This window comes from Oryctolagus cuniculus, chromosome 5, assembly GCF_964237555.1.
Source record: "Oryctolagus cuniculus chromosome 5, mOryCun1.1, whole genome shotgun sequence".
Taxonomy (NCBI): Eukaryota; Metazoa; Chordata; class Mammalia; order Lagomorpha; family Leporidae; genus Oryctolagus; species Oryctolagus cuniculus.
This window is the reverse complement of record NC_091436.1, coordinates 2,092,615-2,114,271: the sequence shown is the minus strand read 5'-3', so window position 1 is coordinate 2,114,271 and position 21,657 is coordinate 2,092,615. Positions and strand designations below refer to the sequence as shown.

Below are 21,657 nucleotides of genomic sequence, written 5' to 3'. Positions count from 1 at the left end.
AGCGCCTGCCCCTGCGGAGGGAAAGGAGCTCGTCCCACAGCAGAGCGGCACGCATCCTCACCCAAGTCCCGTGCTCACCGGAAACCGCGGTCCCGTCGGAATTCACGCCGCGAGCAGAGACGCTGAGAACAGCGTTTTTCGGCTCGGCTCTCGGAGGTGATGCATGTAGCCAGCACGTCGGCTTTTAAGAAAATATTTACGGCACAATTACCGACTGCCGTGGGATCGATCGAATTCTTATTCCTGACCCAAAGTTCAGAGAAACACCGCAGAAGACAGTCTGAGCTGCCTCACCTGGGCATGGCGAGAAGCCGGCAGCTGGCATCTCCCGAGACTGAGCCCACGGGACCTTGCGCCCATGGGACCCTGTGCTGTGGGACCCTGCACCCATGGGACCCTGTACCTGTGGGACCCTGTGCCTGTGGGACCCTGAGCCCACAGGACCCTGTGCCTGTGGGACCCTGTACCTGTGGGACCTTGTGCCTGTGGGACCTTGTGCCCATGGGACCCTGTACCTGTGGGACCCTGTACCTGTGGGACCCTGAGCCCACGGCACCCTGTGCCCTCGGGACCCTGTGCCTGTGGGACCCTGCATGCTGGTTCATCCCCCACTCAGTGCAGAACGCCGGCTCAGATGCCCTGGCGCACTCAGGGGGTGCAGAGGTCAAGTCCTGGCTTCCACAGGTGGAGGCCTCCCCGAGGCTCCGCCTCCCGCAAAGCCCCACTCCCGAGGCTCCGCCTCCCTCAAAGCCCCACTCCCGAGGCTCCGCCTCCCCAGAAGCTCCACCCCTCCCCGCCCTGCAGCCTTGCTTCCTCCAGGGTCTTGTTCAGAACTCTCCGCTGCCTCCTGGAGGCCACCCCACCGGCTCAGCCCCATTACCCACACCGCCCATCTCTCTCCACTAGAACACAAGCATGGAGGGAAGAGAATTTTTAAGGATTTATTTATTTGAAAGGCAGAATGTCAGGGGAGAGAGAGAAAGAGATCTTTAGCTGCTGGTTCACTCCCCAAATGGCCACAGTGGTCACGGCTGGGCCAGGCCAATGCCAGGAGCCAGGAACTCCTTCCACGTGGGTGGCAGGCGCCCAAGTACGTGAGCTGTCACCTGCTGCTTCCCCAGGTGCATCAGCAGGGCGCTGGAGCAGGAGCGGAGCAGCCGGGGCCTGAGCCGGCGCCCGGATACAAGGTGCTAGTGCCACAAGGGGCAGTTTAACCCGCCGCACACACCACCAGCCCCAGCTGCCCTGGGCTGCACCCCCAGGGCCTACTGGGCGCTGAAAAGTGCCTTGATCGAACGAACACCTCACAGCAGCAGGTGTGGAGCCCTGATCCGCCCGTTGTGAGCCGTGGGTGCCTGCAGGGGAGGCTGGGAGGGCAGGGGGCACGGAGTCGAAGCCCCTGGCCAGCCATGCCGGGATCAGAGGCCGATGCTAGGGCAGAGTGACCGCTGATTCGGAGCGGCTTAAACTCGGTGCCCACTAGACAGACAACGGCGGGTTGGAGTTCACACGCCGTCCAGGTAAGAACCTGTCAGGCGCCCCCTGCCGCCACCCCAAGGGCATCTCCGGAGACGCCGCAGGTGCTCCACCTGGCAGAAAGGGGGCCAGGGGCCTCGCCACAGCCGCAGGGCCGGAGCGCCAGGCTCGAGCTCATTCGGCAGACGCCAAGGTCAGCCGGGGAGTGAGAGGCTTTGCTATGAAGGCAAGTGAGAGACGCGGGTTCGGGAAGCAGTGGTGTGGGGCCTTCTCTTTTAAAACATTTCTGGGGAGTGGGCGTCAGTGCTTCGGGGGCGGGGGGTAGAAGACGGGGCCGGATTCACAGACGGACAGCCCCCGCGCGGCCGCAGCCCAGGGCCCCCGCTTGGCGGGCGGCGGCTCCCCCGGCTCCGTGCAGTTGCGCAGGTGCAGGTCCTCCTTGGTGTAGCACAGCTCGATCTGCCCGATGGTCTGCACCTGCTCATCCTGCGGGGGACAGCGGGCGGCGGTCAGAACTCCGACCCCGCGTTTCCGAACACTCGGCGGTAACAAACCCGGTGGCTCCAGGAGCGGCCCCAGAACACACAGGAGAAAGCAGCCTTGCCCTGAGGCAGCACGGGCAGCACCCCCGGCTGAGCCCTGGACGCCCGCTGGGCCAGCCGGGCAGCCCCTTCCATCTTGGGAGAAATCACCAAGCAACGCACGACCGTGGACCATGCACAGTGCACACGCATCCTGCCGCCAGCGGAAGGGGCGGGCAAACGGTGCCTGTTGCCAAGGGAACGCTGACGGATGGGGAACTATGTTGAAACCGGGGAGACTTTGAGATGGTGACTTAGGACGGCCTCAGGGCTGGCCGCGGCCAGGATTAAGTGGCCAGAAAACAAACGCTCTGGTGATTTCAGAACTCGCCCCCACGCCACACACGTGCACACGTGCACACACGCACACACAACACACCCACACCACTCTCACACACACACAAATACCCACAAACACCAAGAGCCCCCAGGAGCCCCTGGTGGCCACAGGGGGAGAGAACACGCCCCTCTGACCTGTTCTGGCGGAAGGCACTGGATTTTGGGGACCACGCCATACACTCGGGTGAGGGCATCTTTAAAATCTGCAAGCTGAAAACATCAAAGAAATGTGTTAGAAGTGGGATCCCAACTGGGCCAGGGTGACACACACAGCTCACAGGGCACGGGGATACCGCTCACAGGAACACGGCTCACGGGGACGGGCACACGGCTCACGGGAACACGGCTCACGGGGACGGGCACACGGCTCACGGGAACACGGCTCACGGGGATGGGCACACGGCTCACGGGAACACGGCTCACGGGGATGGGCACACAGCTCACAGGAACACAGCTCACGGGAACACGGCTCACAGGGATGGGCACATGCTCACGGGAACACGGATCATAGGAACACGGATCATGGGAACACAGCTCACGGGGATGGGCACACGGCTCACGGGAACACGGCTCACGGGGATGGGCACACGCTCATGGGAACACAGCTCACCGGGAACACACATGGCCATCAGCTCCGTCAGAAACGCCCTGCCACCAGGCCGCAGGCTTGCTCTCCTCTCCTCCCCCCACCTCCACCCCCCCCCCCCCGGCTGTCGCTGTCCCCCCCCGCCCCACCTCCCCTGAGACCCCCTGCAGTCACTGCGGCATCCCCCAAGGCCCTAGAGCCTTCTCAGCTCTGTCCCCGCAGACCCCTGCCCTCTCCCTCGGTGACCCCGCCCCTCTTCCTGGAGGCAAGGCCTGGAGCCCAGACCTACTGCTTGCTCCTGGCCTCTGACCTCCGGCTCACAGGTGGGGTCCCGCCCAAGCCCCCGGGGGACCTGCCCCTGCTCTTCTCCCAGGCGCTCTGCCTTCCCAGGGACCCCACCCCTGTGCCTCCCTCCGCCTCCACGTCCTGCTCTCTGTGACCCTGGCCTGCGGCCTGGCCTTGTGCCCACCACACTCCCCCTCCAGGCTCCCTCTGCACACGGCACACGCCTGCAGGAGCTGGCCCCAAGCCCCCGGCCACCTCTGCAGGGTTGCAGCTCCTCCCCCGCCCCCTGACCCCTGACCCCTGTCCCCATAGCGGGCTGCTGGGAAGCCGCTTTTCCACCCCACAGCTTCCTCCACACACGTCCCTCCCCGGACGCTGCAGACCTCAGGCTCAAACCGTCCGGGCTGGACCCACCACCCTCACCCCCTGCCCAGTTCCCAACATGCGTCAAAGTCACTCCTGTGGAGGCTGGGGCAGGGCCAAGCCATGACCCCTCACCCCGCACAGCCACGCCCCAGCTCCTCACACCGTCCCTGCCCCCCAGCTGCACCACCAAGCCCAGGTCCCTCCCCGCCCCCTCCCCCGAGGCACAGGTCTGGGCAGCCCCCACGGTGCTCGCTCTGCTGCGGACCCGGCTCTGAATGCTGGCCCGCATCATGGTGCACACCCAGCTCAGAGGCCAAGCCCCATGGACCCTCAGCTCCGGCCACCTCAAGGGCTCGTGGAGAGGTCAGAGCTGTGGCAAAGCTCATAAAGCCGCCGCCTGCAGTGCCGGCATCCCATATGGGCGCCGGTTCAAGTCCCGGCTGCTCCACTTCCCATCCAGCTCTCTGCTGTGCCCTGGGAAAGCAGTAGAAGATGGCCCAAGTGCTTGGGCCCCTGCACACACATGGGAGACCTGGAAGAAGCTCCTGGCTCCTGGCTTCGGATCAGCGCAGCTCCAGCCAGTGCGGCCATTTGCGGGGTGAACCAGCGGATGGAAGACCTCCCTCTCCCTCTCTCTCTCTCTGCCTCTCTGTAACTCTTTCAAATACAAAAATAAATCTTTAAACAAAAACGGGAGGGGACTCGCGGGGCAGCTGCTCCCTAAGACAGGAGCTGGGGAAAGAACTGGGCTGGGCAAGGCTCAGAGCCGAGTACACACTGCTGCGAGGAAGGAGACGCTGCCACGTGACCGCGGGCGGTCAGGAGACCAGAGCCACGGCCCAGGCCCAGCCAGCGCCCTGCAGGTGAGGAACTGGAGCCCCCCCGCGGAGTGAGACCCACCCCCACAGCAACACAAAGCCACGGCAGAGACCCTGAGAGTGAGCGCCCCCTGGAGCCGGAGCTGCCGCGGGCGCGGTGCCAGGCTCTTCGGTGAGATGCCGGTGGCTGCCGCCCTGACAGCCACGTGGGGCTGCAGGCGGGGAACGAGGGAACAGCTGCTTCTTATGTGCCCTCAGCGGCCGTGAGTCCGGGCCACGCTCAGGTTTCTGTGACCCCGCCATAGGAGAACACAAGCGTCCGGCCCCCAAACAGAACACCCGTCTGCAGAGCCGCACGTGCTGTGCATTCCAGCTGCCCCCAGAACCCAGGGCCCCGCCCCTCCTGGAGGGCCCCCGCCCCTGGCTGCAACCTGCCTGCTCCCAGCGGCCTTGGGTTAGCGCTCACCACGCACAGGAAAGCAACCCCTGGCCGGAGTTCACGGCACTCAGGTTAATCAGGCCGGGGTGACGCTAACACCCGGCCCGGGGCAGGAGGACACAGAGCCCCCAGTGGACGCACAGGCCAGAGGCCAAGGGCAAGACTTACGTGGTAGTAATTGATAGACGGCTTTATCCCCAGTTTCAGGAGCTTACTGAAACCAAGATGGAAACAGTTAGCAGTGGAATGGAGGCGCGTTCTCACGCACTGTTTTCGCAACGAAGACCGAGCCCCCTGAGGAAACTCCTGGCGAGTCAGACGGCACTCGGAATCTCCGATTTCCCTCGGAGAGACCGGGAGAGACCACGCGACTGCCCCAGTCTGCCAGCGCCTGGCAAACCCGCTGCTCCACGGTGCGCTCCCCTCACAGGCGCCGCACACGCCTGGGACGCCCAGCACAGGGAGCCCAGCGCTGGCAGGGGCAGCGCAGCACAGCTGGGGGCCTCGCTGACCCCACACAGGGCCCTGTGGCACGTGACACATGTGTGGGACACCAGCTATGTGGACAAGTGTGTGGGGTGTCGAGTAGGTGGTCACACGTGTGGGTACTGGTTATGTGCGCACACATGTGTGGGTACAGGTTATGCGGGTACACATGTATGGGGTACCAGTTAGGCAGGCACACGTGTGTGGGGTCCTGGTTAGGCGGGCACACGTGTGTGGGGTCCTGGTTAGGCAGGCACACGTGTGTGGGGTCCTGGTTAGGCGGGCACACGTGTGGGGTTGGTGACAAAACCGTTCGTGTCTCCCAAGGTCTCGCTCTTACTGCAAGGACACCTCGTCCAGCACCACAGCCCTGCAGGCCACACAGGCTGGAGGGCTCCCGAGCGACACCTGAGTCACAGCACCCCGGCGGTGACACGTGCCCATGCGTTCCGCGTACGTGTACCAAGCAACGTGGGCCTTCAGAGCCGAGGGAGGGCCTGTCATCCGTTCCACGGCGGCCGTGAGAGCCCCACGAGGCGAGGGCACGGACGCACACAGCTGCTCACGTGGGGACTGAGACCCCGGCACCGCCCGCTCCGTGAGCCCTGACCCCGGAAACCCATCCGCCACAGTCGTGTTCTCCGGGGGCCTGGGGTCACCCACCCCCGATCCCAGACTCCCCCAGAGGCCACAGGCAGGGGCGGGGCAGCGTCGGGGGCCCCAGGGCAGGTTCTAACACGAGTTCCAGCCACTTCCACGGGAGAACAGGGGGCAATAGCACCCTGGGCTGGACAGCGGCGTCCACACGGACAGGGACGGGCTGGCTCCGAGCACTCCCGGGCCCAGGTTCCCAGGGGGTCTGGAGCTGAGGCAAGGGCACGCGGCCTGGGTTGCAGCCAGGGCTCCCTCCCACCTGCCAAGGGGCGGCAGCCGGGTGCACCCGTCAGCGGCACTGGCTGCAAAGGCCTGCCTGTGGGAGCCGTGGCCGCCCGCGGCCCACCCACTGCCTGCCGCTCACTGAGCCAGGCCCGAGAGGCAGCTGACCTCTGCCTGCCATGAGGTCGCAGCCCAGGAGGACGAGCAGGGGCTGGGGAGGGGTGCGGAGCATGTGTGGCTGCGAGCTGGGACGCCTGCGGGAGCGGCACACCCACCTGTTGAGGTCCAGCTGCTTATACAGAGCCAGACTGGTCCCGAAGTACTTCCTCTGGGAGTTGAGGGCCTCCAGCTGGGCCGCGCAGGTGCCGTGCTTCTCCCACTCGTGCTTCCTGCGGCGGGGTGGAGAGCCCCCAGTCACGGGCGCCCCCGGCAAGCCCAGCCCAGGCACCACGTGGACCCGCGGCAGCCTTCTCCCGCCCGACCACAGCCACAGCCTGCCCCTGGCACAGCAAACCCAAGCCGAGACAAACCGAACCCCCTGGTCCCAATGCCCAACGGGTGTACAGCCACGAGGGGGCTCCTGCAGATGGCGGGGGCACAGAGCCAGGCAGCCTCGGCTGGCCACCAGCCAGGCAGGAGCAGGCAGCACGCGGGATACGGGGAACAGCCTCCGCCCACCGTCCTGGTCCCACAGGAGCCCCTCCGGGCTTTGCAAACCAAAGCTCCACGGAGCTCTCACTGTTCTCTGCAGGGGGAACGGCAGCGCTAGGGTAGGGGCGCAGGAGAAGCTGCTCGGGGCCTGGGAGTCCCTCCTGCCCACGCCTGACCCCAAGGTCGGGGCCCTTCCCGGCCCCCGGCACTGCCAATCCACCACCACTGAACACAGAAAGTCCATGCAAAGTGCATTCAGGAAGAAGTGCGTGGATTACAGGATTTCTGTCTTAGCTCCGCTGCCCACAGTTCTCTGAAGTGGCCCCTGTGGAGCCCACACCCACCTCAGGGCAGGGGGGAGCGGGGGCGGCTGGTCCACTCGGGTCCACAGCAGCAGGGAGCAGGTGGGCCTCAGGCGGCCCGGGCTTTGCCCGTGATTAACATCACAGGAACAGTCACACAAGCGTTCACAACCGAAGTCTGAGCTGACCGTGCGAGAACTCCCCCACAAAAGGGGCCAGCACTGTGGCGCAGCACATAAAGCCAGCGCCTGTGACACCAGTATCCCACGTGGTGCCGGTTCGAGTCCCGGCTGCTCCACTTCCTATCCAGCTCCCTGCTAATGTGCCTGGGAAAGCAGAAGATGGCTCAAGTCCTTGGACCCCTGCAGCCACGTAGACCTGGAAAAAAGCTCCTGGCTCCTGGCTTCGGATCGACCCAGCCCCGGCCACTGCGGCCACCGGGGAGTGAACCGGAGGATGGAAGACCTCTCTCTGTAACTGCTGAACCTCCACGTAAAATAATCTTGAAGATTAAGGTGACGATTTCACAGGCTCTCTTGAGTTAAGCAGGGCACGTGCGCAGGGCTGCGGCCCCGCGGAGGCTGGGGGTGTCCCCTTCCCCTCCCCTCCCCCCCCCCCAGGGCGGCAGCACTGCCTCCCCCGGGAGGTTCCTCTCCTGCCCGCTCAGGGCCCGTCCTCAGAAGCCCAAGCTCCGACTCAGAGCAGAGAAGGAACGCAAAGTCACGGCCGGGGCAGCTCACGGCGAGAACACCGCACCGAGGACATCGCCCGCCACCCTCACCTTCTGTCCTCCGGGAGCAGCGCCAGACACGGCCCGCGGGCTCGGTCCCAGCCACAGGCTGCGCAGGCGCACACCCCCTGGCCCCCCAGCCTGGCCTCCGTGCTCAGTTCTCAGGGCACCCCATGGCCATGGGGGCGGCTAGAGCTGGGCGGGGACTCACCAGAACTGGGTGCGGTTGGGGGAGGAGTGAATGACGTCCGGCCAGTACATCTTCATCTCGCCCAGCAGATCCTGCAGTGACACAGACAGGCGTGGGGGCAGGGACGCGGGCCCTGGCGGCCGAGCGCTCTGCGACAGGGCGGGGAGGCGGAGGGCCCGACACGGACGCCTGTGCCTGCACCAGCTCTCCCGCAGAGGCTGGACCGGTGGCACATCCAGGGCAGGTGCGCGGGACTTCCAGGGCGAGAAGCGACACCACTCGCTGTGTGGGGAAGGCTCCTCTTTGTGCTCATCCCTGAGGCCACACAGCAGGTGGGGGGACCCCGGCAACCGTTAGCTGGAGCTGGCAGCAAAGTGCCACCACCCACCCCACAGCGATGGAAGACGCTCACGACTCGGGACCCAAGTCTGTCCCTCCTGCCCGGTTTCTCTGTAAACCTAAAACTGGTTCAATGTGACATCAAAACAGGCGGGGCTGGTGGCGTAGCTGGTTAAGCCATCGCCCACAATGCCAGCATCCCATATGAGTGCTGGTTCAAGTCCCGGCTGCTCCACTTCCGATCCAGCTCCCTGCTAATGCGCCTGGGAAAGCAGCGGAAATGGACCCACATGGGAGACCTGGATGGAGTCCCTGGCTCCTGGCTCCAGGGTGGCCCTGCCCCAGCCACTGGGAAGTGAACCAGGATGCAAGTTCTCTGTCTCTGCCTCTCCCTCTAACTCTGCCCTTCAAATAAATAAATTTTTTTTAAAAAGTACCAGAGCCAGCATCCATTTCCATGCATGTGCACATGTGTGTGCACAGGTTTACATGTATGTAATGCAATGTTTACAGTCCATACATGTGTGCATATGCATGCATGTGTGTACCCATGTGGCATGTGAGGTCTGCATTCCTTATACATGCATGCATTGTGGGCATGTATGTGTGTGTGCAGATGTGTGCCTGTGCGAGTCCATACACGTGTCTGTATGTGTGCACATGTGCATATACATGTATGTGTTACTGTGTGTACACGTGTGTTTTCACGTGCACGGTCTACATGCCATATGCAGTGGGAGGATCTCTGTGCTTCTGCTGCTCTCCCTCGCACTTTCTTTGCTTTGAGGCCCGTCACATCCTCACTGTCCAGAGTCCACACTTACAGCCAGGAGGGCCAGCCCTGGGTGCCAGCGGCCACTCTCTGAGTCTTGGCCACCTACAGCCGCCTCCCATGCACACACTCCCCTCTCCACACTGGATCCCTGCCCTCGGGCACCGGGACTGGGGACGCAGGGGCTGGCAGGGGCCCAGGGTGGGTGCAGCAGGCGAGCGGAGCAGGAAGGCTGGCTTCTACTGAGTCTGTGGGGCTGTCTCGGGGCCCAACGCGGGGGGTGCGTCCGGGGGGTGCAGTGCTGAACAGGGCGGCCGAGGAGCACGCGTGTCATCACCAGCCCTCTCCTGGGCAGACACAGCTGAACGGCCGTACCTTGATCTCGTCCAGGTTGAAGTGCCACGACCGGTTACACTCTCCGCCTTTGTCGGGCCTTGAAAGTCAAGGGGACAGACATGCGTCAGTCCTGGCTGGGCAACTGCTATGTGACCCTGATGCTAGGGGCCCGGGGGACCCCGCCAAGGTCTGCAGAGGCCAGGGGACTCTGAGGGGAGGCCCTCATCCACGCGACGTCCACGTGGACGCACAGTCAGTGTGAGAGGCACCGAGGTAACCGTGGGCGCATTCACGGTGTGAGAGGCGCCGAGGTAACAGTGACCGGGGCTCGTACCCAGCACAAGGTGTGGCATGAGCATGGCAGGCAGCCTCGCCGCCCCCCACCCCGCCCCCCGTCTCCGAGCGGTGACAGCTTGCATCTCTGTGGGCGAGCGCACAGCCGGGGCTCAGACAGTGCCTGGCACGGGGCGGGACCCTTATGTGTGCAGTGCCAAACGCCCCACCCGCCCCACTGCCAGACTTCAACTCTCCTTAGCTGCTGCTCAGCCCTGCAGGTGCCAGTGCCTACTTCCCAAGACCCCTGAGGGCCGGGCATGGGCCAGGGCCGGCCCCCGGGGGTGGGCAACAGCAGAGCTGTGGGTATTCCTTGCAGCCTGAGCAGCGGGGTGGCCACGGAGGACACCAGTGGGGTTGAGCAGAGCCCATGGAAGCCACAGACTGAAGACTCGCAGCCACTGGAGGAGCCAGGGCGACGGAGGACCTGAGGCCAGGCTCCACAAGTCCCCACGACCATGGCTCCTGTAGAACGCCGTGCCGGGACGGGCGACAGCGCCACCCCCACACCAGGCAGCAGGGCAACGCCAACCCCTCTGTGGTCAAGTGGACATCGCAGTAGGAGCACAGTATTCAGACAACCAAAAACCAGGATGTCGGGGCCGGCTTCATGGCATATGGGCACCATGGGCACCAGTTCATGTCCAGGCTGCCCCTCTTCCGCCCCAGCTCTCTGCTGTGGCCCGGGGGTGCAGTGGAGGATGGCCCAAGTGCTTGGGTCCCTGCACCCCATGGGAGACCAGGAGAAGCTCCTGGCTCCTGGCTTCAGAATGGCCCAGCCCTGGCCATTGCGGTCATTTGGGGAGTGAACCAGCGAATGCAAGATCTCTCTCTGTCTCTCTCTCTCTCTGTAGCTCTCCCTCTCATATAAATACATAAATAAAATCTTCAAAAAACAAAAAGACTAGGATGTGGCGTCTGTGGCGAGCGTATGACAGGGACACAGCTGATCGGTGTTTCTAAAGACTCTTGTTTTTAGGTACTTGTTTACTCTGGGCCCCAAAGAAAAACTAGGAAAATGAACTTCAGGGATCCCAAACGTACTCCGAACCCTGAACACGTATTTATAGGCTCGCTGTTACTTATCAAAACAGGACCAAGCAGCGAGAGAGCCAGGGCCACGTTACAAAGACCGGAGGATCTGGTCTACGGGACACACGCTCGGCCCAGGCCCAGGCCGCCTCCTCTGGCCTCTGACTAAGCTGCAGTCGCATGAAACACTTGCCATAGTCCATGGATGGTCCAGTAGTCGGGGGGTTCTCGGCAGTCGTTGGCTTCCTGGGGAGAGACAGACAGCGACGGGCTCATTGCTCAAGTGCACGGGCAACTCTCCCCGCGCCCAGTAAGACCCAGCACGTCCCAGCAGGGGGTGCTGCAGAGCGAACTCACTGCAGCAACACACCCAGCAGGCAGCAAAGCCGGGCCTCGCGCTCTGGGCCACGGCTGATTTCGCTCTGCTCAGGCGTCTGCAGGCGAAGCTGACCTGACGGAGACGCTCAGGGAGGCCCGTGAACAACTGGCTCACCACACAATAAAGAATATGCAAACACAAGGCTGCCGACAGCCCGCACGGGGTCCCGGACCTCGGCGAAGGCAGGCAGCGATGCGGGCAGGGAGCCGGGGCCTCCAGAGAGCCCACAGAAAAGTCAGCTTTCAATTCCACGTCCCCCCCAGTGTTGGAAACGACCTTATACAAACAGACTCCACCCCAGTAACAGAGGTAGAATCGCACGGGCCTGTCCGGCACCCAGCAGGTGCACCCCGCACGGGAGCGGGAGCCCCCAGCCAGCCCTGGCCGCCAGGCCTCCCCGCCTGACACCCGTCCCAAGGTGGACGCGGCTCCAGTCACTGACTGAAGATCTCTGCCCGTCTCAGCAGCAGGGCCCTAACTGTGGTCACGGGTGCCCTTAGGGAGAGAGAGACGGCGTGGGAGGGAGCACGCAGAGGCCAGGGCGACGCACCTGCAAGCCTGAGACCCCCACGCCTCCTGGAAGCCAGCCATGGCCGGCGACAGCCCTCCCGCGGAGAGGCCCCCGGTGCCTGGCTCTGACACCTGCCTATCCCGGGTGACAGCCCCCGCCCGGACGCACAGCTGGGCTGGCGCGGCTCGAGCCTCCAGCAGGGCGAGGAGCCAGCGCGCGCCCGTCCTGTGCCCAGGGGACCCCGGCCGAAGCAGCATGCTCACCTCGCACACAGTCGCAGGCCAGTGCTGAACCAAGATCAGCTTTTTCCACTCATGGTCACCACTGTTAAAAGACACAAAAATACAATTTTCAAGAACTTCTCAAGAACTGTATGTTTTGATTTTTACTTGAGAGGCAGAGGACAGAGACAGACGGACGGAAATCTCCCTCTCCCTGGTAACTGCCCGGATGGCCACAGCAGCTGGGGTGGCCACAGCCAGGTCTCCCACAGGAGGGCAGGGACTCAGGGACCACAGCCATCGCCTGCCGCCTCCCAGGGTGCACCAGCAGGGCACTGCGCTGCCACAGGTGTCCAGAACTGTGCACGTGGCACGGCACGTGTGCCTTCACACGCACACGCAACACGTGTTGCACACCACACTGTCAGATGTCATCCAGGGCACGGCACACTCCTCGTGGTGTCATCTAGCACACGTACAGGCCACACTGCCACACGTGTCTCCCAGCACCCGTGTTCCCCGGGGCACTGACGGGGGCTGTGGCCACCCCACTCGCAGCCGCTCCCAGCAGGCCCCCGGCCCGCACAGGTGACCAGCTGGGAGCGCGGCTCACAACACCCTCTGCTCGCGGACAAAGCAGCAACAGAGAGAACTCAAGCCCGCGGGATAAATCAGCCTTCGGCAGTAACCGAGGGGCACCGGAGAACCTGGAGCTCACGGTGAGGACGCCGGAGCCTGAAGAGAGGCTGGAGCTGGGAGGCTGCACAAAGCCGTGGTCTACACAGCAGGAAGCCGAGGATGCAGGAATCGGACAACCTCCACCTCCACAGCCCTGGCCCAGGAGCCTGCAGGGTAAGTGACCCCACAGACAAGCGCCAAGGAGCCACGGGTGCTGAGCACAGGGTAACGGAGTCCTCACTTCCCCTCGGGCCTGAAGTGACCCCGCAGACCAGGAAGCCAGGCCCTGCACACCCACTCCCGGCCAGGTGCCAGCGCCACGCGGGCAGTCACGAGGGCCCGGCACACGCGCACGGCCACGGCCCCCCTCCCCGGCCCGGTGCTGGCACCACACCCTCAGCCAGGAGGACCCGGCACATCCGCATACCCGCTCCCGGCCCAGCGCTGGTGCCACGCCGGTGCCACGCCGGCAGCCACGAGGGCCTGGCACACCCGCACGGCCACGGCCCTCCCCCCCCCCCAGCATACCTGCTCCCGGCCAGGTGCCCGCGCCACGCCCGCAGCTAGGAGGGCCCCGCACACTCACAGGGTCACGGCCCCCACCCATCCCTGCACACCTGCTCCCGGCCAGGTGCCGGCGAGGGCCGCAGCCCCCCGCGTCAAGGCGCCACTAGCGGGCGGGGTCGGCCGCCGCCTCCACGCACAGGACACGCGGCGACCCGGCGTGAAACCCACCCTCCCGCCCCCGCGGCCCGGGGACAGGGGCTCTGAGCGGGCCGCGCGCCGCGGGCGGGAGGAGGAAGAGGAAGAGCCGTCCCTTCGCCCGGCGCCGCCAGGGACGGACCCGCGCTTGTCCCACGCTCGTCCCACGGCCGCCAGCGCACTTCCGGGAGCGCCGACCCCGGCCGGCCCCGCGCGCGGCCCCAGCTCACCTGGCGGGCTCGCGGGCCCCGGCCTGGAGCAGCAGCGCCAGGCACAGGCCGCCCAGCAGCGCGGGGCGCGCGGCGCGGGGGCCCATGGCTCGCGGGGAGCGGACGCCGCCGGCCTCGCCGGGCCTCGCCTGGCCTCGCCTCCGGCGCCCCGCGCGGTCCACCGCCTTCCCCGAGACGCCCAGCGCCGCCCGCCGGCCGTCCGCCCTCCTCGTCCGCTCTCCTCGTCCGCGCACGCCCGGGACGCGAGGGCCGCAGGACCCGGTCCCTCGGGCACTACCTGCCCCACCCGCCGGACACTCCCCTGACCCCGCCTCCTGCCCCTCGGGCAGCCCCGCCCTGCCCGTCGGACACACCCCTGAAGGGCCTCCGGCCCCGCGGACACGCCCCTGACCCCGCCTCTGCCCCACCCACCGCGGACGCGTCCCCGCCCCCGCAGTCCTGGCCTGGCGGCCTAGATAAACTCCCCCGCTCCCTCCCGGCACACAAGCTCCCATCCACCCTCCTGGACATGCTACCCCCCACGCGTCCTCTCCACTGCCCCGCAGACACGGCACCGCACACTCACCGCTGCACACACGCCCTCACCTGGCACCCCCACACAGACACACACCTCCTGAGCTGGGCCAGCCCGGTGCCTGCTGGGTCAGGCGCTGACCACAGCCCCTGCACCTCCCCGCCCCGCCAGAGATATCCTGCAGCCCCAGGCTCGCGGCTCTCCAGCCTGAGTGACAGCTGTCCTCACCCACCCACCCCACACCTGCTTGGTCCTGGGTCCTCACAGCCTGGGGCAGCAGCACAGCCCAGGGCCAGGTGGGATCTGGTGGGCCCCAGGGAGCTGGCCATGCCACCAGAGCGCCTCCCCCAGCTCTGCAGCCTCCCGTGCCTGCCCCAGGTGCCTGGAGCTGGGAAGCATTGCCGTGGAATCAGCCAGGAGCCCCTGGGGACAGAACAGGGGACGTCCTCGGGGCCTGCGTGGGGAGGTGGACTGGGCCAGACCCTGGCCTTCTCAGGCCCTCAGAGGGGCTGGCCTGGGCTGCCACGCCCACACCTGGTTAGTGACCACTGCCACGTGCATTTCTAGTGGACCTGTGCCTCTTCGCTCTGTCCTGCCCGGTGACTGATGACAGCGGCCTGGGCACTGCACGCCTGGCATTGTGTGCAGTGCGGCAGGTAGTCCAAGGTGCTCCATTTGTGTGTGTCTCCCTCCAGACTGCCTGGGGAGGGCCATAGCTCTCCCCCAGCATGGACGGCTTCGGAGTGGCCAGAGGAGTCTTGCCTCCAGGCCAGCGGTGCTCCGCAGGGCAAAGAGAAACTGGACCAAGCCCTTGCTCTGAGGGCTCAGCTCCTCCTGGCAGAGGCCTGGGAAGCCAGGGGCCCGTGTCTGGCTGTGTCCTGGATAAACAGGGCTGGGGACGCCAGGGAGTCTGGTGTAAGCCACGTGGGGAAGGGGGTTCTCGTAGGGGACCGCGACAGGGCCCTCTGCCGGGGCCGGCACCACAGGGCTGGGACCACGGGCAGCGTTGGGGCCGCAGGACTGAAGGACCAGCCCCTCCCGCCCGAGACTTCCTCCCGCGTGCCCTGCTTCACACGGCTCTGTCACGTCCAGCCTAGCCTCATCCCACCTCCCGCACGCTCCCCCCAGCAAGGGCGGTGACCACGAAGCACCTGAGGCGGCGGCAGCCAGGCCCTCACCCGTGTGGACCCTCCCCACACCTTCAACTTGAAACTGGGTCTGCGACTGTATTTCCTGTTCCCTCCTGACTTCATATTCGTTTTGTGTGCATTGTTTTCCAACCCTTTTTAAAAATCATTTATTCGTGTCGCTCCCCCTCTTCGTGGAGGAATGACACTAAACCCTGCCTAGGCTTCCTATCCGAGTCACGGCACCATTATGTCGCTCCCCCTCTTCGTGGAGGAACGACACAGGACCCTGCGTTGTTCTTTTGTCTGCTCGGCCCTCCCCAGGTTTGCTGCTGGTTCTTCCCGGGTTGGCTACCGTCCCTCCCACCTCCGTGGAAGGGAGGTTCCCCCTGCCACTTTCCCCACTTCCGCGGGGGAGCGGCACACCGACGGCCGGCTCTCTCGGGGGCTGCTCAGGTGTTCCTTCAGATAGATGTTCCTGGTGCATGTTGTCTCTCTCCTCCTTTATAGTCCTCTTCCACCAATCCCAACTCTGCTACCCACACGCCGAGTACACTGCTCTCCTCCAATCAGGAGCAGGATCAGCTCCTGGAGGTCATCACTCAAGTTGGCGAGAGGCAGCTGTGTAGAAGCTGTTTCTCCCTTCTCAGCGCCATATTGTGGGAGAGCAGATGCATAGAATAAGTCTTAATTCCAGTAAGTCTAGTCCGAGTTGCTCCCCACAATTCGAAAGGCAGAGAAGCGCGCACAGACGCGGGGAGGGATCTCCCATGCACGCCCTTCAGATGCTCTCCAGGGCCAGGCCTGAGCCGGAGGCTGAGCCGGGAGCCAGGAAGGCAAGTCAAGTGTCCCCTTCACCGGTGCCGGAGCCGCGTCCCGGCCTCCCAAGGTCTGGGTTAGCAGGGACAGCGGCAGGAGCCAGAGGCGGGCGCCGGCCCCGGCTCTCTGGTTTGGGGTGCACCTGTCTCAGCAGTGTCTCAACTGCTCGGCTGGACTCCTGCCCCACATCCTCTTCTGAAAGAGCAATGGTGGCCTCGCGGTTAAGCCAACGCCCATGATGCCCACATCCCATATGGGCGCCAGTTCAAGTCCCTGCTGCTCCACGTCCGATCCAGCTCCCTGCTAATGGCCTGGGAAAGCAGCAGAAGACGGCCCAAGAGCTTGGGCCCTGCACCCACGTGGGAGACCCGGATGGAGCGCCTGGCTCCTGGCTTCAGCCTGGCCCAGCCCCAGCCATTGGGGGCCTTTGGGGAGTGAACCAATGGGTGAAAGATCTCTCTCGCGCGCGCGCGCTCTCTCTCTCTCTCTCTAATTCTGCCTTTCAAATAAATGAGTAAATCTTACAAAAAAAGAGAGGGGGGGAGAGTGACCTCCAATCATAAAAGCTTTCAGCCTCCTCATACCTAGGTGTGCACCTGAGATGTCTGTCATCCTTCTTGTCCATTACTACGCCTCCGTCAAGCCCCTGGTCAGAGCCCAGGGCACAGTGGGCGCTCAGTGACAGGAAAGAGGAGGCTGGAGAGGGGCTGTGGACGACGGCCGATTTTTACAGGCCCCAGAAAGAAAGAATTCAGACGGCAGACGGGAACGGTGGGCAGCAAGGCAGCAAGGTTGAGTGGGTTAGGGCATCCGTCAGAAGGGATGGGACAGACTCCCAGCGGCGCCCGTCCCTCAGACTGGGAGAGCAAGGGCCGTGGTTATGCGGAGAGATGCACCTGGCGGGCCCGGCGGGCGGCCCAGCAGAGCGGAGGGCCGAGTGCGCAGTCTGTGTTCACGCCGCGGCTTCTCAGGGAAGGGTCCAGCTCTCCCCGCGGTCCCCCCCGCCCCAGGACACAGGGTTTGCTGAGCGTGGTGGCTCGGGTGCAGTCCTCCCCAGGGTGCACTGCTCACTGCCGCCAGGCTGGGGATCGGGTGCAGTCCTCCCCAGGGTGCACTGCTCACTGCCCCCAGGCTGGGGATTGGGTGCAGTCCTCCCCAGGGTGCACTGCTCACTGCCGCCAGGCTGGGGAGCCCGCCGGGCTGGGCAGAGGAGCCTCCCGGGGCCTGCTGGGCGGAGCTGTGATGGTCCGATGGCTCTGTGCTGTCAGGCCGAGGAACCGTGCAGTGCTGGGCAGGGAGGAGTCTGGGGAGCTCTCCTCGGCTGGGGGGGGGGAGGGGGGAGGGCTGAGACCACCTGGCAGGTGCCGGGTCTGGGCGGGACTTGGCAGAGTGAGTCCTGGGCCGCTCCCAGGGCAGCTCCTGCAGCAGCTTTCTTCCTCAGGCCCCGCTCACCCGGGCTGAGCTCTAACTTCCTACCAGGCAGACGTCCTTGAAGCAGCGTTTGGACTTCAGAGATCCGAGTAGTCTCAACACTCGAACCCCGCCCCTTGGTTTTAAAGCCTCGTGGTCTCCCCTGCCCACGTCCACCCCTGCCAGGTGACGCCAGAGCCCTGCTCTCGTGGCTTCTACGACAAAGTCCGCGGAGCGCTCGGATCCCTGCTGCCCGTGCCACAGGTGCAACGTAGGCCACGCTCTTCCCACTCTGGAGCCCCACGGAAGGAACTGCCCACGAGGGGCCCCGTCACCCAGCGGGACGGCCACTGTGGAACCGCGCCGAGGCCCTAAGCGCTTCCCTTCTGATGGCTGAGCTGCCGCGCTGTTCTTTCAGCTAAAACAAATGCAATGGCTGAGGCTCGTGTCACAGAGCTGCAAATGCACCCTTCTTGTGGCCGGCCGGAGCGTCGGGGTCACGTGGCAAGCGTGGGCCTGCCTAGGGAGCGGCAGCAGGAGTGATGAGCTCCACCGTCACCGGAGAGGGTCAAAGAGCCTTGAAAAAACTGAGTGAGAAACCAGAAGGAAGCAGCAGGGGCAGACTGGCCATGTGGCACGGGGGCAGCTCGCCGGACAGAGTGCCAGGAAACACAGGCGAAGCCGGCGCGGCAGTGAGTGACAGCTGTGGGCGGGCACTGCATCAGGTGCAGACTGATCACCAAGCACCCTCCTTGCGGAGCGGCTGAGTGTGCCAAATCTCAGTCTTCATGCACCACATCGCTCCCGGTCTGCGCTCGCGGGAAAATGGGCTCTGGGAGCCTGAGTGATGGCCCACGAGATCCAAGGGGGGCGCTTGCTTACTGGATCCAAGGGGGGGCGCTTGCTTACTGGATCCAAGGGGGGGCGCTTGCTTACTGGATCCAAGGGGGGGCTTGCTTACTGGATCCAAGGGGGGGCTTGCTTACTGGATCCAAGGGGGGGCGCTTGCTTACTGGATCCAAGGGGGGGCGCTTGCTTACTGGATCCAAGGGGGGGCGCTTGCTTACTGGCGTCAAAAGTCGCAATTAGCAAGGGATTTCCCCACGCACATCTGTCCTGCACTGCGGGGAGGGAGGCGATTCCCGGCCACACCGGTCGGGCACGGGCCCACGTGGTCCATGCCAGGGTGTAATCCCAGGGCTGGTTAACCTTCCAGACGAGAGGAGAGGTTTCTCTCTCTCTCTCTCTCTCTCTCTCTCTCTCTCTCTCTCAGCTTTGGAGGCTGAATGTCCAAGGGTGCCGGCCCCCTCCGCTTGCCTGGGGGGTGTCACACCATGCTGGGAGCACCTGCTGGAGACAGCGCCTGGGGACGCGGTCAGACAGCAGGGACAGGCTCCCTCCTTGGCAGCAGCCCCGTGAGAACCAACTCCAGATGCCAGGAGAGGCCCTCACCCCTTCCTCGGGCAGCACCCTCCTACTGGACCCTACCACGGGACCCCACTGCTTAAAGGCCCCGCCGCATCTTAATACCGCCACGCTGGGGACCACCCTTCCTGCTCAGAATCCCTTGGGGTTCACCCACGTCCAGACCACCACAGGTGAGAAACACCCCAAGCACCTGCCCGTGCTCTCCCCTGGACCTGGACAGAACCCGGGCGCTTCGGCCAGGAGGGGAGGGAGGCATCCTGGGGGCCCTGGGGATCCTGCCCAGGGCTTGGTTTTGGGCCTTGTGTTGCAGAGGACTGGGGAACCACATGGCCCCACCTCTACTGCATCCATTTAGGATTCCCAAGGGTTTTTTTAAAAAAGCTTTTCATGATTTATTTCATTTTATTTAAAAGGTGGAGGGAAGGGAGAGGGAGGAGGTGTGGGAGGAGGGGTAGGGGGAGGGGGAGGGGGAGGGGGGGAGATCTTCCATCCTGTGTTCCACCACTTCACTCCCCCAAAAGGCCCAGAGTCAGGAGCCCGGAGCTCCACCTGGGTCTCCCCTGTGGGAGGCAGGGACCCACACGCTTGAGCCGTCACCTGCTGCCTCCCAGGGTGCACACAGCAGGGTGCTGGCGTGGAAGCAGAGGCGGCCTCCAGCCCAGGCACTCCTGGGGTACAGTGCCCACCCAGGTTCTCCAGTTCTGAGCAGCTCAGCCACATGGGGGGGGGACTCTCACTGTGACCCCCGTTGCAGTCTGCGTTGTTTGTGTGCCGCGTCCCCCCAGTGTCTGTGGCACCCCGCCCCATCCTTTCTCCTCTCCCTGGCCTCACCCTGTCGCCCAGCCTCGGTGGGACTGCTTCCTGCCGAGCTACGGCTGTGACAACACAGGGCAGGGAGAAGTGGAAAAGGCCGGTCCGCCGCTCCCCGCAGTGCAGCTTTTCCCGTAGGTGTCACTGAAGTAGCGGAGCCACAGGGAAGAGTAGCTTTGCGAAGAGAACGGAGAACGCTGTCCTGCGTGTGAAGGTAGCGCCTGGGGCTTTAGTCTGTGGTGGCCATTGCTCTATCTTGGGGCCAAGAAGCCACCGCCAAAGTCTGACCCTAAAAGTCTATTTTGTGTGGAGCAGGGGGCTAGGCCTATACTTGGGGGTGCCGGCATCCCACTCGGGGGCGCTGGCTGCGTCCCGGCTCCTCCCCTTCCAGCCCAGCTCCCTGCTAATGAGCGGGGGAAGGCAGCAGGAGACGGCCCGAGAGCTTGGGCCCCTGCACCCACACGGAGACCCACATGGAGCTCCCAGCTCCTGGCTTCCCCCTGGCCCAGCCCCAGCTATTGCGGGCAGTTGGGGAGTGAACCAGCAGATGGAAGGTTTCTCTGTTTCTTCCCCTCTCTGTCACTTTGACTTTCAAGTAAATCAATCTTTTCAAAAAAATGTATTATCCTGGGGCCAGCAATGTGGCATGGTGGGTAAAGCCACCGTCTGTGTTTCTGGTTCAAGCCCCGGCTGCTCCTCTTCCAATCCAGCTCTCTGCTAATGCACCTGGGACAGCAGTGGAAGATGGGCCAATAATCCTTGAACCCAGACGGCAGACCCAGAAGACGCTCCTGGCTCCTGGCTTCAGAGTGGCCCAGCCCCGGTCATTTCAGCCATTTGGGGAGTGGACCAGAAGATTCATTCTCTCTCTCTGTCTCTCTCTCTCTCTCTCTCTAACTCTGCCTTTCAAATAAATAAATCTTTAAAATAACAATAATAATAAAAACCAAAAATGTAATACTCTAATATTTCTTACTTACAAAAGGATATTTGCTCTGAAAAAGGACAAAAGCCGTGACGTCACACGTGTGCACACATGTTCACATGCACTCCTTCTTGCGTGTTAGGAAAATCTGCTTAGTTGAGCTGTTCTTTAACACTGTTTATCTTAAGACAAGTAAGCCAGGCGGGGCTGGCATTGTGGCACACCTGGTGAAGCCACGGCCTTCGAGGCTGGCATCCCGCGTAAGCGCTGGTTCAAATCCTGGCTGCCCCACTACAACCCAGTTCCCTGCTAATGCGCCTGGGAAAGCAGTGGACTATGGACCAAACGCTTGGGCTGCTCCCATGGGGCGACCAGACAGAGCTCCAGGTTCCTGGCTTCAGCCTGGCCCAGCCCTGACTATTGTGAACTTTGGGGAGTGAACCAGCAGATGGAAGGTCTCTCTCTCTCTCTCTCTGTAACTCTACCTCTCAAATAATCAAATCATTCTAAAAAGAAAGAAAAATGAAGAGGATTGTGGGTTTCAGAGTTCACTCACAATCGCGGTATTTTTCCTTAAGAAGCACGCCTTATTACACGCAGTGCTTTACTGTGGCACTAAGTCAGCGTGACGACAACTCTACGCATTTCTCTCGGCTAATTGTGGCGGTCACAGAGCTAATTCCCAACACACTGTGGGAGCGCTCGCTGAGGGTGAGCGGTGGAGAGGCCAGAGGCCGCCGCGGTCGCCCCTCGGTGCCCAGGGCTGCCGAGAGCTGGGGCAGGGGCAGGGGCAGCACATCGCACTCACGCCCACTCCAGCCCCACGGGGGTGGCCTGGCGTCTGGTGGGAGGGGCAGTGGGGAGGAGAGCCTGTGTGGGCTTTGACCCCGGGATGGATGGGTGCCTGTGTTCAAAGCAGGGTGTAGACTACCTCGCAAGACAGCTCTGAAACGGAATCTCACCTCA

The 21,657-nt window shown here is 63.9% G+C and overlaps 1 protein-coding gene and 1 long non-coding RNA gene across 2 annotated transcripts; one reads left to right on the top strand and one right to left on the bottom strand.

The window, feature by feature from the left end:
• Positions 1-927: 927 nt before the first annotated feature.
• On the bottom strand, positions 928-13,927 carry RNASET2 (ribonuclease T2). The gene is made up of 9 exons (XM_070074591.1): positions 13,659-13,927; positions 12,091-12,151; positions 11,131-11,183; positions 9,612-9,669; positions 8,147-8,217; positions 6,528-6,641; positions 5,059-5,104; positions 2,532-2,606; positions 928-1,962 (listed from the first exon to the last, which is right to left on the bottom strand). Exons 1-9 carry the CDS (start codon positions 13,742-13,744, stop codon positions 1,777-1,779), a joined length of 750 nt encoding a protein of 249 aa, XP_069930692.1. The 5' UTR covers positions 13,745-13,927; the 3' UTR covers positions 928-1,776.
• Positions 13,928-17,602: 3,675 nt separating this feature from the next.
• Positions 17,603-20,708, top strand: LOC127492927 (uncharacterized). Its single transcript, XR_007922761.2, has 3 exons — positions 17,603-18,220; positions 18,802-19,126; positions 20,477-20,708. It is a non-coding gene; the product is annotated as an uncharacterized lncRNA (long non-coding RNA).
• The last annotated feature ends 949 nt before the right edge of the window (positions 20,709-21,657 follow it).

Coding starts and splice junctions, on each gene's coding strand:
- RNASET2 (XM_070074591.1), bottom strand. CDS start 13,744: ATGGGCCCCCGCGCCGCGCGCCCCGCGCTGCTGGGCGGCCTGTGCCTG. Junction 8,218..9,611: donor TCAACCTGGACGAGATCAAG/GTACGGCCGTTC, acceptor GTGTCACTGCAG/GATCTGCTGGGCGAGATGAA. Junction 5,105..6,527: donor AAGCAGCTGGACCTCAACAG/GTGGGTGTGCCG, acceptor TCTTGGTTTCAG/TAAGCTCCTGAAACTGGGGA.